Below are 19,022 nucleotides of genomic sequence, written 5' to 3' on the forward strand. Positions count from 1 at the left end.
ATTTTTATATTTTGCTATTCTATCCTATTACCTTGCTAAAATTTCTTCAATATTTCTAGTAGCCTTTTTGTAGGTTCTAGTGGATGTTCTAGATGGAGCATTATTTGTCTGTGAATAATGAATGTTGTTCTGGGGGGCTTTACTACCAGATTTCAAGAATTGCTATGATGTTCGTCACTGAGACAGTATGGTATTGGCATAAGGAAAAGACATATAGATAAATGGAATAGAATGGAATATAGTGCTGGAATAGACCCACTCATATATAGTCAACTAATGTTCATCAAAGCACAAAAGTAATTCAGTGGCAAAAGAATAGTCTTGTCCACAGTCGTGCTGGAACAAACTGAATATCCTATGAATATGTAAAAGTGAATCTTGATCTCTATACAATATACAAAAGTTGGTTCGAAATGGTCATAGACTAAACTTACAAGCTAAAATTATGCAGAAGAAAACACAGAAGAAAAAAACGTTGACCTTGGAATAGGCAAAGATTTTCTAGACAGGAACACAAAAAATCCTAATCACAAAAGAAAAAAATTGACATACTGGACTTTATCAAAGTAAAAATTTTTACTTGTTGGGGAACCTGGATGGCTCAGTGGGTTAAGCCGCTGCCTTTGGCTCAGGTCATGATCTCAGGTCCTGGGATCGAGCCCCACATCAGGCTCTCTGCTCAGCAGGGAGCCTGCTTCTCTGCCTGCCTCTCTGCCTACTTGTGATCTCTCTCTGTCAAATAAATAAAGAAAATCTTTTAAAAAAAGTTTTTTTTTTTTTTTTACTTGTTAAGGAAATAAAAAGGCAAAGCAAATATCAGGAGAAAATATTCTCAAAATGTGTGATTTGTATCCAGAATTTGTAAAGAACTCTTGCACCTAGCAAACAATAAGGTTAATAGTAATAATAATAATAAGAGTGAAAGATTTGACCAGATACTTTACAAAAGAAAATATGCTTCTATACACATGGAAAGATGCTCAGTGGAATTAGCCTACAGGGAAATAGTTATTAAAGCCACAGTGGAATGTCCCCTTACATCCTCTAAAATGGCTAAAATTAAAAGGCTAACCATTCCAAGAGTGAGAATGAATATGAAACTATGAATCATCTGAAACTCTCATGCATTGCTAGTGGGAGTATAAAATAGTATGACCATGATGGGAAACATTTTGACAATTATGTTTTAATTTTAAACATATACTTACTAGGGACGCCTGGGTGGCTCGGTCAGTTAAGTGCTGACTTTGATTTGGGGTCATGATTTGGGGGTCCTGGGATTGAGTCCCACGTCAGACTCCTTGGTCAGTGGGGAGTCTGCTTCTGCCTCTGCCTGCTGCTCCCTCTGCTTATGCTCTCTCTCTGACAAATAAATAAATAAATCTTTAAAAAACAAAAATAAAAAAATCCATATACTTACTATGTAACCCAGCAGTTCCACTTGTAGCTATGTAGCCAGGCAAAATAAAACATCTGTCCACAAAAAGACTTGTTTTTTTAGCAGCTTTATTTATAATACCCCCAAACTAAATACAACCCGAATGTCCAGCACTTGAATGGATAAACGAATTTTGGTGCTCTCAGGTATACCAGTTTAGACACATGAAAGGGGCACCTTAGTGGTTCAGTCAGTTAAATGTCTGCCTTGGGCTCAGGTCATGATCTCAGGGTCCTGGGATCAAGCCAGGCAGGCGCCGGGCTCTCTGCTCATCGGGGAGTGTCTTCATCCCTGTGTTCCTCCCCCTGCTTGTGCATGCTCTCTTTCTCTCTCTCAAATCAATAAATGAAATCTTAAAAAAACTAGTGAAGGCCAAGTAAAGATATTTTCAGGAAAAAATTACATGGTATTTCGTGGTAATGTGACTGAGTATGAGATGAATGTACAGAAGTCAGTAGTTTTTCTCTAATAATTAGCATCTAAAAGTGGCAGTAAAAATCATTGCTTTTACAGTTGTAGGCAGCTTCACTTTGGCGCAGCTTGAGATCTCATTTAGCTCCTACTGCCTGCCTCTTGCTGTTAGCATTGGGCTTCTCTGTTATCGCTGTGGCGGTGCCCACCATGGGAACTTGCTCAAGTTGTACAAGCCAGTGTCAGGGGGGTTTAACACACTGCGGAGCGAACTTCGGTCCGTGGGAGGTTGGAGTCAATTGATCTGTTTCCCTTTTTCTCACTTCACACTGATAGTCTTGAGATGTGTTTCATGTGGTTTCTCATATTGTCCTTTGTAGCCAGTTACTGGACCAACTGTCACACCACTTTTATTGGCTTTCTTTCCGTGTTATGTTACTCTGTCCTTAACTCCTGCTCCCAAATAAGGTATTTATTATGCATGAGCCTTCTTCTCAGACTCTGTATAGCTCCCCCAAAAAAGTACCTATGTGGCCCCAAGTACTGAGGTTGGGAAACCCTGATCTCTGAAGCCAGTGGTTTGCTTTAAAATCCAAGCTCTGCAGTATTCAGTCTCTGCAACTTTTAACTGCTGAGTGTTAATATTTGGGTCTGTAAAATGATAATGATGGATATACACACAGAGCCCTTAATGTTTGAATGAGGATAGCTCTATAAACCTAATGCCTGGACAAAGAAAAGTTCAGTACAGGGCAGCTATTGATAATTCTTTCTCAAGTGTATATGCTACTTTCTGACAGTCCCTGAGGCATTTTCCCAGAATATGAAAACTCTTTCCTAGAGACCCAAGTTCTTAAGTCCTTATGAAAAACTATCAGAAGGGACAAGAAAATAACTTCTACAGAACCCAGTATGCTCCATATTATTGGAGCTTATTTGTGGAGCACATTATTTGTGGAGCACTTATTTGTGGAGCATAACAAATAACATGGAGGACATCGGGAGATGGAGAGGAGAAGGGAGCTGAGGGAAATTGGAAGGGGAGGTGAACCATGAGAGACTATTGACCCTGAAAAACAACCTAAGGGTTTTGAAGGGGTGCGGGGTGGGAGGTTGGAGGAACCAGGTGGTGGGTATTGGGGAGGGCACATATTGCATGGAGCACTGGGTATGGTGCAAAAACAATGAATACTGTTACACTGAAAAGAAATAAAAACAAAAACAAAACAAAACAAAAAGAACCCGGTATGGAGAAGACACAAACACGATTCGAGTGAAGATTTAAATCCATATGTGGGTTTTTCAAGTTTTAAATTTTTAGCTGTGTTAACATGATAGTGTTAGAGACTCAACATTGCAATGGAAAGGTGGTTTCACCAGCCATAGTGGTTGTCAAAGTTCATTGGCAAAAACTTTGAAAGCAACAATAAACATTATTAGGAAGCAAAAGGATATACTTTAAAACACTGGTAAAACCAGAGGACATAGTATGCAAACTCTGATAACCACTAAACAAAACGCTAAAATATATAAAATAGGAAATTTAATAGTTTCAAGAAAATGACAATGTTTGTGTATGTTATTGGGGGCTCTCCAGTGCATTTAAGAGTTTTAGTAGCAATCCCTGGCTTCCACCCACTGTCTAGCAGTAGTATGCACACCCCACACCCTCAGTGGTGACAACGAGGCATTGTTAGATGTACCCTGGGAAGTAAAATCATCTTCAGATGAGAACCACTGAGATAAGCCTAGATTTGAATTCTAGCTCCAGGACTATGGCTCTGTGAATTTGAACATATTACCTAATTCCTAGAACTTCGTTTTCTCACATGAGATAATGTACATATGTATGACACCTTATACCTAGGACTTGGGTAAATGATAGCAATTCTTGCAATGCTAAAACTAGTTCTGTTTTTTGCCACACTGCCTGTTCATATTGTGAAAATGAAATACCCGTTTGTGTAGCTGTTGGCCAACTTGTTGAACGAGAATTTCTCATCTAATATCATCAAAAGGCATTGAGCTTTCATGTGGGCAGTTAGCATTGATGTTAGGCTTACTTTCTCCCTGGTTGTGGATTTGCTTTTTTCCTCTTTGTGTTCTTGTTTGACTTGGGGCAAGTTGGGAGTACGTTGTTTCTCTTGAGCCCCTTCCTGACATAACATTGTGTGTGGTGTTCTTTGTATATTGGTAACCTCTTGAATTAGACTCAGTGTGTTAAAGACTAGTTCAGGCCTGTAGCAATCAGACCTATAGAAATTGGAAAGATAAGACTAAGTCTTATCTTTGTTTATTGTTGTTTATTGTTATTGTTGATTTTGCTTTATAACCCTGAGGCAACAGCCAATGAAAAATATTTGTTCTTTAGGTTTATTTATTTTTTATAAATATGATTGAAAATATTAGTAGCCTATAATTGCTTTGCTATTCATTATGGCATTTAAGTTTTATTAAAACCCCAGGCAGTGAAGAAAATAAAAGGAGATTTGGAAAGGAAACTTTTAATGTACTATAAGGACACAGCAAGACACTACATTAAGTACTTCATATTATCTCATTTATTTCTTACAACAGTATCTGCAAAGTAAGTAGCATTATCCCTATTCTATAGGTGAGAATATGATCCTTTCTGATGCTTCATCTGCCCAAGATCATATAGCTGGTAACTAAGTGACAGAACCACCAGAACCCAGGTTTTTATTCCAAAGCTCATCTTATTTTCATAATGCCTTGCTGTCTCCTCTATATTAGGAGCATAGGCCTCTACCTTAAGTTTCTTTGTAAACCATGTAGTTTGACCTACCCTGTGGACCACAAGATAATAGCATAAATTGCAGAACATTGAAACTGTGATAATTTTTTCTGTTGCCTCTAGGACTGAAGAACTGCCTTGCCTCGCCCGCTTCTCTGGCCTTCTGTAGCTTCTATCTGGGCTCTTTACACTTAACACAGTTAAATCAGGTTTATGGGAATAAGGAACGTTTTTAGGTTCAACCTTTTTTGGCTAAGTGAATCAATCTTATTTTTTGATGATGTATTATCTTGGCTTTTATCATTTCAGATTGCTCAAGAATGCAGAGCATTTAAATCTTAAGCCATGCAGTGTAAGTTCGACAAGAATCAAATAAAAGCAGACTTACTTAAAAATTAAGAGGGCTTTACATCTAGTAAGAAAAATAGTCCCAGACTGCCATGTGATCTGTTCTGTTCGTTCTGATATACTACTGAGTAGATGTTTTGAAGTCTGCCGTTGCCTAAAACTCTCCTTCACGGTGTGATTTGTATTTTTAGCTGAGAGAGGAAAAGTTACAAGAGGAGAAAACCTCTGAAGATCAAATCCACAAGCTGTTATCAGAGGATATGGAAACGGGGAAAAGGAAAATGGATGACCAGAAGAAGAGAGATGAGCCATTAGCACTGAAGACAGATCTGGAGCATGTAAGTAGATCACCATCTTGATGGACAGCTGTCTCAAAATCAGTCGTTAGCCCAGGTCACTTGGGTCTGAAAACCTGGGTTGTTGACCTATGAGGGTGGTAACAGTTGCTGACCATGTAGTATACAAGTAGTGGAGAACTTAGTGTCCAGATGAGAGCTAGAGAGAATAATTCATGAGTGGGACAACAGACTTGGGTAGAAAGAGTAAGGGAATAGTCAGAGAAAAAAAATGAGTGAGGGGAGGGACATAGTATAGAATATTACTTGTGCAAATTTTATACGTATGTTGTCATTTTGACCTACGTATTGTTATTTGATGTTTGAGTTTTGTACATCTTACATCCTAAGCTAGGTTTCCGTAAAACTTGGATTTGATTTCCTGCTATTCTTTTTAATGCGTTAAGCAACATAGTGCTAGATATAAGGTAGATCTTCAATATTAGATTACTTAGTTTAAACTAACCCTAATTAGACCTCTAATCTTGCCAAATCTTGCCTGAATTTTTTTCGTTACTTATTTACCAAGCAAATTCCTGGGAAAGGTTGTAGGTGGTATATTTAATGTATGTAAGAAAGCATTTTTGGAAGGCTCACTGGATGCTCAAATGGATAATTATAATTGAGTTTTTTTCTTTAGTATATCATACTGCATCAGACATTTTCTGTGGCTTGCTGTGTGTACTTAAGATAGACTTAGAGTTGTAATCTTTTAAAATAGTTTTTCATTGGGGCACCTGGGTGGCTCAGTGGGTTAAGCTGCTGCCTTCGGCTCAGGTCATGATCTCAGGGTCCTGGGATCGAGTCCCGCATTGGGCTCTCTGCTCAGCGGGGAGCCTGCTTTTCTCTCTCTCTCTCTGCCTGCCTCTCTGTCTACTTGTGATGTCTCTCTGTCAAACAGATGGGTAAAATCTTAAAAAAAAAAAAAAAGATTAAAAGAGTTTGTCATTTAAACTTGTTAGTATTTCAGGTTAACTTTCTAATTAGCTGGGATTAATAAAGCTTTATTGTATATAAGATAGATAATAGAGAATAGAGGAAAAAAATCTCTGCACCAGAAGTTAGCCTTTTAAACATGTCCCAGCATTGTAACAGACTGTACAACTTTGGCCAGCTTAATTTCACTGTGCTTTTGCTTTACTCTTTGCAAAGGCATTTTTCCTGAACTTTAGGAAATGAAATTATTTAAGCTTTCTTGAATCAGTGGTATTTGCTGTTAACTGTGCATCTTTTATCCCAGTTATAACAATAATAATTATTACTTACTTACTTACTAAAAGTAGTCACTTAGATTTTGGAGGGTTTCACCCTTCTAAAAGATTCAGTTTAACAAACCTGAAATGTTTGCATTCTCTTAATCCTCTGTTCATTGGGAGCTACAAAAGGAAAAAGACTGGAGAGGATGCAATTTAGCTAGGAAGGTGAGAATGAAATATGATAGCCTTGTGCATACAGTGTGTTTTCTGACTAATAGCCCCAGCCAGCCCCAACTGCGGTCTGTGATCTCTAGACTACAGCTCTGCCTCCTCACCCCAACAGGGCCATCCTTTAGATCCCTTAAGCAAAATGACCCAGAAGGACCTTTATCTTTAGGACAAACGGATCTTGACAAAGAGAGCTTACCCTCCACTGCAGTCCTTTGATATAAAGAACCTGCTGTTTTTGGCCTTGCCAGATCCAAGTTTCCTCCAGGAAATGATCTCTAGTATTAATTCATGTCAAGGCGAGGAAATGGCTCTAATTAATTTTTCTTTTGCACTACTGGCTTTGAAATAGAAATCAACTGCATTTTGTAATCTTAAAAAGAATTGTAACCCAATTGTAATCTTAAAAGTAATCAGGAAGTATATAAATCCTCAGACTTGGTGGTTTTTTATTTGTTTGTTTGTTTTTGTTTTTGTTGGTAATAGCCAGTTTCACAAAATTTTATATGCAAAAACACATGGAATAAAAACTGACTTATGAACACTTGAAATTTTAGACTTCTGTGATTTTACCTCTTTTTCTGTTTGCTTTTGTCTTTTTGATTTTTAAATAGTTCTGATTTTGCTTTAAATGTCTCTTAAGAGTCTTCAGTATTGGAAAAATAATTTCGTCTGCCAAGACTGCATTAAAATTGGGACCGAAGAGAGGCTCCAAGAGAGGCTCAGTGGAAAGCCAGCTGAAGGGATTGTATTTTATACAAAGAACAGTATGATTAGAGCTGAACTGATTGTTTTACTTTTCTGCACCAAAAGACAACCCATTTCCTCTGGAATTATTTATTTACTTGACAGAGATCACGGGTAGGCAGAGAGACAGGCAGAGAGAGAGAGAGGAGGAAGCAGGCTCCCTGCTGAGCAGAGAGCCCGATGAGGGACTCGATCCCAGGACCCTGAGATCACGACCCGAGCTGAAGGCAGAGGCTTAACTCACTGAGCCACCCAGGCGCCCCTCCTCTGGAATTAAACGAGAATTCTTTACCCCAGTGTTCAGGTCCTTAGTATGGTTTGAACTGCTCTTCCCATCGTTGTTCATACCCCCAAGTACTAGAAAACAGAGCTGTTTGAGTGCCCCCAAATATATAACTTTTTCTTTTCCTCCTTAGTCTTTGCTCTTACATTTTCATCTAATTGAAATGCTTCCCTGCTTACCTGTTGAAAGACTATTCATCTGCCCATACCCAGTGCAAAACCTGTCACCCTCCTGGAACTTCGAGGGATTCCTCATTTGTTTCTCCCTCCTATTATTTACTCTCGCCCCTCCCAGCTTCGTAAATTTACAGGACCAGTGTCATTCTCCTTTACATTATGCTTTTGTATCTGTGTTTCTCTACTAGGTTTTTAAGTTTGTTGAGTAAGAGAAATGTATCCTCGCTATTTGAAAATCTCCTACAGTGTCTTATACATCACGAAGTGTTTGATTCATGTTTGTCAAGTTGAATTGAAATGGAGGAAAGTGCTTTTCCTAGAAGAAGATTTACCATCTGTTGTTATCAGTTTGGAGTGGAAATACAATGGACATGGCAATTTATGATTTGTTATGGTACAGTTAATACCAATAACTGTGAATTGTTGGAAAACAATGTGGTATAACAATTTTAGTTACAGCAAAGAAAAAGTGAAAACTTGCTCATCACCCAGCAACTTAAGAGATAATCCTTATGAACATTTTTGGTAACCATCCTTCCAGACTTCTTTTCTAAGTGCATATAAAGAAACTTCAAATGTAAATTGAAAAACTCAAAAAAGGAGTCTAAAATAAAATGAAGGTAACTGAATGAGTATCAAGAAAATGGAAAAAGCTGACTCTAGGGGTATTTAGCAGCCCTTGCGGAGAAAGTGGCATTTGAGATAGCCCTGAAGAGCTAATGAATATTTTTTAGGCAGGTAATGTGGCACAAAGAGTTTTAAGCAAAGGGAATAATAGCATGCCCAGAAGGGAGGCTTTGAAATGCTATGATGGTACACGGAGAGTAGAGTGATGGGATTCTATCCGCGTGCTTGATGGTATGGTAGGATCAGAGGGAAGAGAGGCCAGCTGAGCAAGACCAGTAACGAGATTTTTGCAACAGTCCAGGCAGAAGAGGATGAGAATCTAAAGAAAGACAGTGACAGTGACTATACCTGGGAAGAGTTAGATCTGACTGGCATTTTTGGGAGTGGAGTGGAGTAGAGTGGAACCGGCATGGAAGCAGCTTGGAAACAGACATTCTGAAGTCCTTGTGTTAGCTACTTACTAACTCTACAGTCCTCTACATTAACTGTTCTAAGCCTCAGTTTGCCACCTAGAGAAGGCGGGTCATCTCTTCTTAATGGGGCTGATATTAAACACAAATGAAATAAACTATCAAGAAGTACTGGGTGTATTCAGAACCTCCATACGCTGTTATTATGACTTTGAAGAAAGGGAAAGGAGAGAGTAAGAGATGGCATTGAGGCTTCTAGCTGAGTTGGTAGTGGGGCTTAGAGAAGAAAAGAGTGAACTGAATTTTGGCTGTATTAAGTTTGAGCCACATTTGGGATATCCAGATTGGGATCTTTAACAGGCAGTTGGAAACACAGGTGCTCAGAGAGACATGACCTACACCAGCTGAGAAACAGTAGCTTTGGGAGAGTCCGTGGACCCACCAAATTGTGTTATCTCCCTTGTCTCTTGCCAGTGTCCTGCACGCCTCTCAGATTCGGAGAACGAAGAACCTTCCCGAGGCAAGATGACACAGACCCATCGTTCCGCATTTGTTTCCAAGAACAACTCCTACTCCTTAGCTTTCCTGGCAGGGTAAGAGACTGGTACTGAATTCAGTTGCGGTTCTTTCGTTTTACAGTATGAGACTGAAGGGGACCGGGGCAGGAGGGAGCAAAAGTATTTGTTGCAGCCACTTTGTGGGAGATGGGAAGGGGGGAATGATGTGGGAATTGGTTTTCGGATATCCATTTGGAACATGGAGCTGATCTAAAAGGAAGTTTAACATATTTCTGGGATCCTCAGGGTAGGATTATGCTAATTTCTGTGCTGTGAAGTGTGGCCTTTCTATCCTAGGAGGGAACCACAAAGATAGCTTCTTTTAACAATATCCAACCATTCTCTCAGTGGACTTTTTTCTCTTCGTAGGAAGTGAGGCCAGAGTTCATTTTATTTTCAATGCCTAGAACTAAAATATATCTTGAATAGATTTCAAGAGGGCAAACTGAAAAGTTTCTAAGGCCTTCCTCAAGGAATCTCTTGATCCTTTAGACTTTGCAGGCTGTGGGGAGGAAAAGGAGGAGGAAACAGATGGATGTTGATGATGGAGGAATAATGAAGGACTAGATGGAAGGAAAAAGGAAAGAAGGAGGAAGGATGGAAGGAAAAAGAGCAGGAAGGGAGGTTGGGGGGGCGGGATACATAAATAGGACAAAGGGAAGAAGGGATGGCAGAAGAGAATCATTCACTCAGGAGGCATTTTGTGAACAGCAACTATGTGCCATGCTCTCTGTTTTAGTTTAAAATGAAAAGACATCATCTTATGCCATTTTGTTGTCTGTTTCTGGTTAAGACTGGCATTGCGCACCCTTATGTCTGGGGTTCCTCTCCTCCTTCCCAGCAGCCCCATAAGGTAGATCTCTCCTTCTTGCTGTCCCTGTGGAGATGCACCTATTTATTCTTTTATTCTGAGGCTATTTCTAATCACTAATAAATGTGACCCCAAAAAGCTTCCAAGTTTACAAATTTTATAAATTACAAACTATTGTGACCCTTGATGTAGTTTTTATATCTGAATCTCTGAATCTTTTTTGTATGTGTTCTTTTGGAGCAGTCTGATTTTCCTGTTATTTCTGAGAGTAAAATTCACTACCCCACCCCACCCCCGCCCCGCTCCCTTAAATGCCTTCCCTTCGCTAGGTAATGGTAACTCCTTTTTCCAGGAAGGCACTTTCCTAGAGTATTTATTCATTCATTTGACATTTGTTTAATGGTCACTATATTGTAGCCACTTAGGTCTGATTGATGTAATCAGAACCCAATAAGAAAGATGTAAGCCAGGGGCGCCTGGGTGGCTCAGTGGGCTAAAGCCTCTGCCTTCGGCTTGGGTCATGATCCCAGAGTCCTGGGATCGAGTCCCGCGTCGGGCTCTCTGCTTGGTGGGGAGCCTGCTTCCTTTTCTCTCTACCTGCCTCTCTGCCTGCTTGTGATCACTGTCTGTCAAATGAACATATAAAATCTTAAAAGAAAAAAAAAGGAAAGATGTAAGCCAGCATATTTTCCATTTATGGTAAAGATGAAACTCTTACATTGTGCATATGAGCTTGAACTGCAGATGCCCTCTAAAGTTAAAAAATTCAAGATTACCTAAGAATTTTTCAGCTGCTGATTGTATATATGGAGTTCCCCGTTTACAGCAGGCATATTTTAATGATTATAAGAGAGATCTACTGAAAAGAGAAAAAGATTATATCATTCATTCCAGTTAAGTCATTATAAATACTCCTGAAAACAAGTAAATATTGCTTTTAGGCAGTTATGACTAGCTAATTAATATCTCATAATTTGAAATGACTGAGAAAAAAGAGAACTCTTTATTAAAATCCAAGTATGATGCCAAGGCCAAATTGCCCCAATTGGTTATCACCAATTCCAGTCTGTACTCTTACAATTCGTTCTTGTAAAGGGAGTGGCAGATTAATATGTCATTACTTAGAACCGCCTTGCAAGGAACTTAGAAAATTCTTTCTAAGGGATAAAATGTAAAGCTCTTATGAAGGGGTTTGCTTTTTTTAAATTTAAATTTAAATGTTTAAAAAGATTTATTATTTATTTGGGGGAGAGAGAGAGAGAGAGAGCGCACCAGTGGGAGGGACACAGGGAGAGGGGGAGAATCTCAAGCAGTCTCTGTACTGAGCACAGAGCCTGAATCGGGGCTCAATTCCATGATCCTGATATCACGACCTAAGCCAAAACCAAGAGTCAGATGCCCAACCTAGTGTACCACCCAGGTGCCCAGGGTTTGCTTTTGATTATGTGTGGCTCTGGAATCTCTGTAACATATCTTCTTTTCCTTCTCCTTGGCCCACGCTTGCCCTTACTCTGTTGAGCCACAATGGGACTACTTTATAGGAAAAGAGTCACTTAACATTTTACTATTAAGGAATGTTTGCAATTTGTCTTACACATTTCAGCATTCATTTCCCAATATCCAAGGTTGTGGAGTGAGTTCAGTTATTAGTACAATGATTAAAACAATTCATTGGTTTTGGTTGGTAGGCATATTATCTTTTTAGGATATAGTTCGCTGATGTCATGGAAAACTTAGGTTGGAAGATCAATTATGGTAATACTGTGAATTGCCTCTTTTATGTAGTCAACATGCTTTTCTTCCTTAGATAAGAAAATATTTAAATTTCAGTTCCAAAGGATACTTAGAAAAACGATATGGACTTGTTAGTGCTGAAATTGTTGCCAGGTTAGCTGGTGAGATCCTCGGCCCTGAGGCCTGGACCCAGCCCATCCCATCCCAAAGATGTTGCTGAAGGCTCGGGGTCTCCTTGCAAGAAAGAATTCAAGGATCGATCAGACAGAACAGTTGAGCGGTGCAAGTAGGAGAATTTATGAAAGCGAGAGTCCACTGTTGAGATGTGAGGATGGGCAAGCTCTGGGAGAGTGCCCTGGGGTTGGGTGTCTGTCTCTTATTGACAGTTGTTCACTAAGGTGTGGGATATTTATCTCTTGGGAGCAGGGTTTCACACCTGTCCTCCCTACTTGGTCTAGGTCTCTGGCCTTCTTTGTCTTGGATCTGTCTGGTTTGATTTGGCTTCTGTGGCTTTGTTTTTGGAACACAGCCAGGATGGGTCTCTAACTTTCCCTGATAGCAGTAGTGAGCCATGATGTGCCTCCCCCTCTTGGCTGGCCTCCAGGCATCCTGTTAAAGCCTAACTAACTGCCTACTCTAACAAAATGGGATGTAGCTTTTGGATATATTAAAAAATAATTAGCATGGCGATGGTTGCACAACAGTGTGACTGTAAACTTAAATGGTTAAAATGGTGACTTTTATGTTATATATATTTTACCACTGTAAAAAAAGTGTTAAAAAAGTATTGGCATTTTTAATAGTTTTTGGATATTTCATGTGACGTTTTTTCCATGTGTTAAGCAACAACAAAAGAATGGGTTTTTGGAGCGCCTGAGTGGCTCAGTGGGTTAAGCCTCTACCTTCGGCTCAGGTCATGATCCCAGGGTCCTGGGATCGAGCCCCGCATCGGGTTCTCTGCTCAGTAGGGAGCCTGCTTCCCCCTCTTTCTTTGCCTGCCTCTCTGCCTACTTGTGATCACTGTCAAATAAATAAATAAAATCTTAAAAAAAAAAATAGGTTTTCTCCGTTAAGTTCTTATCCTAAAGAGAGGTCATATATAAAAGGTTTGGAAGTTTTAAAAACTGTATTTAAATCAAATCAATCTGCATTTGTTTTACTTATCTACTTCATAACTGTTTCTTAAGCCCAAAGGCATGGAGGTAGGAGTGAGTAGGCCTAATAGGATGGTTATTTTGGAAGGAATCCATTACTTGGTTCTGGTTATAAGTCTTGCCAACAGCTCAGTCTCTTTCTATGTGAAAAATTCAAAGCAAAGAGAGCTTTAAAGCACTGTTTGTAAACTTTTGCAGTCCTATTGAAAATGAAACTTCTTGATGGGAGGCAGATAGAGTAATACTTAATCCAAGATCATTTCTAAGTTAATCACAAAATATATGTTAATTGAAAAAAATGAACTTGAAGCATAAGATATATCATTGTAAAGTTAAACTTTTGTTTTAAATATTGAGAAACTTTTTTGTTTGTTTATACTTATTTCCCTTCAGTCCTCATTCCCTTCTTCCTCACTAGAATCAAACAAAAAACCTGATTGCAAATTCTTCCAAAAGCTCAGGCTGAAAAAACTTTCTGTGTTGCGGTAGTATCTTTTCAAAAGGCTACATATCTACTTGCATTCTCCTCTTTGCTTTGGCTATCAGGAGGTTTAGAATTAGGACAGGGTTTTTAATTCAGTCATCCTGACTTTCCAACATGGCCTATTAAAAAAAAAAAAAAACACTTTTGGTATAATACTTTTTCTGTATTTATTACTTGATGTGATCTCTGTCCTCCGTTAAGGCTCAGTCTTAGGTATTTTTGCAGTAAGTTACTTTGGATTCTTCTTGGAAATAGGCATAATTATAAAAAGGAATATAATTCAACCATCTATCCTCTTTCCAGTTTAAAAAATGAACAACAACAAAGAAGATAGTAATCCAGCATTGCCAGTATTGCCATTCCATATAAAATTGTATCTTAAGTATACAGCGCCTAGCAGGATTTCTGGTACATGATAAGTTCAGTGACTATTACTGCCACTCTTTTGTTACATCCTTTTAAATATATATATTTTTTATTTAATTGACAGAGATCACAAGTAGGCAGAGAGGCAGAGAAGGAGGGGAAGCAGGCTCCCTGCTGAGCAGAGAGCCCGACGCGGGGCTCGATCCCAGGACCCTGGGATCATGACCCGAGCCGAAGGCAGTGGCTTAACCCCCTGAGCCATCCAGGTGTGCCTGTTAAATTCTTTTAGAATGTGGACTCTTGGGGGCACCTGGGTGGCTCAGTGAGTTAAGCCTCTGCCTTTGGCTCAGGTCATGATCTCAGGGTCCTGGGATCGAGCCCCACATCGGGCTCTCTGCTCAGCAGGGAGCCTGCTTCCCTATCTCTCTCTCTCTCTCTGGCTGCCTCTCCATCTACTTGTGATTTCTCCCTGTCAAATTAATAAAATCTTTAGAATGTAGACTCTTAGAGCTGGAAGAGATTTTAAATATTATCTAATTCTTTTGTTTTACTGATGAGAAAACTAAAGCCTGGAGAGACAACATGGTTTGCTAAATTGTAGATAGCTAGAACAGTAGGGATCTGAGAACTGAGGTTTCTTGGCTCTTCCTACTCTACCCCATTGTCCACCATTCCTTCGTGTGGACCCCTCTGCACCTCTGCCCGTCTTCACACTGGACTTTAAATCTTTTGTGAACAGGGACAACATCTTATAGTTGCAGTGCTTAGTACAGTGCCTGGCCTGTAGTGGAAGCTCAAGAAATACTTGGGGAGTAATCGAATAAGATAGGTCTTGTACCTGCGGCTAGTTAAACCGGAATTTTGTCAGAATCAACTGCCAGACTTGTGGCATTGGAGGGAGGGCTCTGGGAGCTGTTGAGGAACAGACGGGCTGGTGGCTATTTTATAGACTAGATTCCATAGGATTAATATGGGATTTGAGGAGTCTAGTGACCACACTGATAAGGCTTATAGAGTATAAAGTTGCTTTTAGCCTTCTAATGCATTAACAGCAGTGTATGGTGATACTTTTTATAGATTGTATAAAAGAAAAATCTGTTTCTCATTGAGTAGTAATTAAGCCTTAATTAAGTAGAAATGAACCACATTATTTTGTTTTCTAATGTCCAAATACTTTAAGCCTGAGTCTGTGGTTCAGAGTGGGACATATCAAGAGACCTTAAGTGCTTACTATAAGGTGTTTTGGTGGAGAAATAGTTAGTGATTGACAGACTCAGCAGTATTAAATGTGCCCAGTCAGTGTTGGAGTAAATTAAAATAAGCAGACTTGTCCCTCTTCCTTAAAATGAACAATGAAAATATAGATGATTTCTGGTAACAGATACCATACATATATGAGTGTTATGATATTGGAGGAATAGCTCTAGAACGGATGAAAGAAGGCAAAGCCAGAGAGGTGGGGATGGGGAGGCTGGTCTAGGAAGATGGTAGGGAAGTAGGAGTGTGAGCCCTAGTAAACTCAATTGACCCCCTTCTGTGTCATATATATAAAATTCAGGTTGTTTTGGTGACCTACTGCTGGGCAGGGATTTTACTGAATAGTTTAAGATTCTTTCGACCTCTAAAATGGAAGCATCTAGAAGTGGCTTAAAGCAGAATTTTAAAGAGTGGAGAGAATGAGGCTGTGGCATGAAAATAAAGGGGGTGATGGTAGTTGGAAAGTTCTGTAAAAATCTAAGGATTAGACATAGCAAGTTGTATGTGGGGAGTAGTCCCAACAATAGCCATGGGGGAGTGGAGACTGGGAGAAAAGATGACATAGTGAGTTACAAGAAGCCACAGACTTGGTGATGGCATGGGTCATGTCCTGTGCCCGTGTGTATGTGTGTGTGTGTGTGTGTTTGGGAGGGATAAAGGAATTGAAACAAATCAAGCAGATGGGCTGGTTATTAAGAGGACAAATCTTGTTAAAAGTAGTGGAATCTGTTTGAAAAGGAAAGCTAGCTTAAGGAGAAGTGATGTGGAATTTAGGGAGAGAGGCAGGATTATAGGTGTCAGTAATCTCTGCCGCACCAGCACAGAAATACTTGGTAGTTTTCAGAGGGCAGGATGGGCAGTGGTTGGGGTCTCTATTAGGGGAGCTAGTTTTTCTTCGTGCTTCCTGTCACGTTGAGTACTTTACATTCCTCATTTCATTTAGTTCTCACATCATTCTACAAGTTTTATAGTACTGTTTCCAATTTATAGCTAAGAAACATGCCGCTCAAAGATGTTAAGTCAATCACCCAAGAGCTTCTCACCTCATTAGAGTGACAGAGGTGGAACTGAACTCAGGTCTCTCTTTATATCAAACTTATGCACTTTCTCATCAAACCATTGTCAGAACCCTTGTGACCAAAGACTCTGCACTTGGAACCTGGTTTTGAAATGATCTACCTTTGCAAAGGAAAGCTGCCTGCTTTCTGTTGGTTTAATTTATACTCTGTCTAGTTCTATCAGAGGTAAACAGAACCTGTCCAGTTATCCTGCCATTTGAGGGGTCTGAAGTGATAGAAATATTCTAAAATTGATTGTGGTAATGGTTAAATAACTGTGAATTAAAAACTATTAAACTGTACACTTAAAAAAAAGAATACTAGCGTACACCAGGCAGATAACCCAGATCATAAATATATAAAGGAAGGATTATAACAAAATCTCACCCATTTCTGAGCCTAAGGAAGCTGCTGCTTTCATTCAAGTATGTGTGTATGTGGTGGTAGTAGGGCTCATACATGCAGGTTAGGGGCTCAAAGGAGTCTCCTCTCCAGCCTTTAGCTTCTTGGTTGAACTCAGCTCTATCAGACTTGAGAGTTTAATTAAAAAATTAATGTGGTTTGGATATGTGAGAGTGATGATTGAACAGTTGAGAGCATGAGCTGTCTAATGTTTTATACCCTTTAAGCCATGTTTTATAAGCATTAAATCTTCTAGCTTTCCAGCTGCATGTTTATACTGGCTGCCCCTCCTTTTCTTTGTAAGTCAGATTCATTGTGGTTGTTGGTATTTTTAGCCTAACTCTATATCCCAGAAACCATCTGGTCTCTTGGCAATGGAAATTTTAAGCCAGTTGCCTTTCAGACAATGCTGCTTTCTCTTGTTTATGACTCCATTATGTTTTTGGAAAAGAGAGCTTCCCTAGATGTGCTGGGTCTGTTCTGTGGCAGAGTAGAATGAAAGATCAATATGCTGTGGTAGAAAGAGCACAGGCTTAGTATCTATAGAGAAATGGGTTTAAACCTTGGCTTCAGCTGTGTGACCTTGGAAGATCATTTCCCTCAGTTCTTTGTCTGTAAAATGAGGATGATGATGCTTGTCTTGTAGGGTTTTTCTATGTATTAAAAGTGATAAAATATATTTAAAGCAGCTCAGTGCCTGACAGATACTACATTCCTAATGAATGTTGAAGTTTTCTGGTTTTGTTTTGTTTTGTTTTGTTTTCATAAGGAGGAGAGAGATGTTTCTGTACTTAATTTTTGTTCATTTATAAGAAAATTTTTAAATTATATCCACTGTGTTAGGGTTTGGGGGTACAAAAATGAATGTGCACAAAGTAGTAAGAGTAGTTACTTCTTTTATTTTTGAGTTCTTCCAACCCTAAGAATATTATCAAGTTCACTAGTCCTGACTATTCTTAGTCTTGAATCCTGTTGCTGTGACCAAATACTACAATAATAATACATTTATTGCTATAAGATGCTTTTACCATCATGATTTTTGTGGCTCTTCATGTAACAACAATGTAAAAGGGGAAGAATAGAGTTATATAGAACAAAGTTTTTGTATGCTATTGAATTGCTATTAATTTTAAAATAGATTCTGCTATGCTATTAATTTTGAAATAGATTTTGTAAATTAAGATGTTAATTGTAGTCCCCATAGCAATCACTAGGAAATAACTACAACATATTTAGTAAAGTAATAAGAAAAGACTCAAAGTAATACACAGAAAATATCTAATAGAAAAGAAGGCATTAATGGAGAATTTAGAAACAAAAAAGGTATAGGACATAGGGAAAACAAATAGCAAAATGGCGGAAGTAAGTCCTTCCTTATTAGTAATTACATTAAATGTAAATGACTTAAACTCTCCAAATAAAAGAGATGGTAGAATGGTTTTTAAAACAATGTGATCCTAGGGGCGCCTGGGTGGCTCAGTGGGTTAAAGCCTCTGCCTTCAGTTCAGGTCATGATCCCAGGGTGCTTAGATCGAGCCCCGCATCGGGCTCTCTGCTCAGTGGGGAGCCTGCTCCCCTCACCCCGGCCTACTTGTGATCTCTGTCAAATAAATAAATAAAATCTTAAAAAAAAAAAAAAATATATATATATATATATATATTATGATCCTAATAGGTGTGCCTGGTGGCTCAGTTGGTTAAGTGTCTGACTTGGTTTCAGTTCAGGTCATGACCTCAGGGTTGTGAGATTGAACCCTGCGTTGGGCTCTGCACTGAGCGTGAAGTCTGCTTAAGATTCTCTCTCTCTCCCTCTGCCTCTCCCCCTCCCCCCAAAAAATCCAACTATATGCTGAGACCCCTTTAGATCCAAAGACAGAAATAAGTTGAAAACAATAGGATAAAAGAAGATATTCTATGTAAATAGTGACCAAAAGAGAACTGGCTGGAGTAGCTTAACTAATATTAGACAATGTAGACTTTAGGACAAAAATTACTACAAGAGACAGGACAGGCATTGTATAATGATACAAATGTCTATCTGTTAATAAAATATAACCATTATATGGGGCACCTGACTGACTCCGTCAGTAGAACATGTGACTCTTGATCTCTGGATCGTGAATTTGAGCCCCATGTTTGGTGTAGAGATTACTTTAAAAAAAAAAAAGGAAGATATAATCATTGTAAACACATATACACGTAATAATAAAGGCACAAAATATGTGAAGCAAAAATTGACAGAATT

The 19,022-nt window shown here is 39.1% G+C and overlaps 1 protein-coding gene across 1 annotated transcript in view; it reads left to right on the forward strand.

The window, feature by feature from the left end:
• Positions 1-19,022, forward strand: part of RNF169 (ring finger protein 169) — an 84,587-nt gene that overhangs the window by 50,792 nt on the left and 14,773 nt on the right. The window contains exons 3-4 of the mRNA XM_045071421.1: positions 5,144-5,290; positions 9,429-9,547. Of these exons, the coding sequence (XP_044927356.1) occupies positions 5,144-5,290; positions 9,429-9,547 (266 nt within the window). The remainder of the gene's footprint in view (positions 1-5,143; positions 5,291-9,428; positions 9,548-19,022) is intronic.

The sequence above is a fragment of the Mustela putorius genome, unplaced genomic scaffold (assembly GCF_011764305.1).
Source record: "Mustela putorius furo isolate JIRA1106 unplaced genomic scaffold, ASM1176430v1.1 tig00003987_pilon_pilon_pilon, whole genome shotgun sequence".
Classification (NCBI taxonomy): Eukaryota; Metazoa; Chordata; class Mammalia; order Carnivora; family Mustelidae; genus Mustela; species Mustela putorius.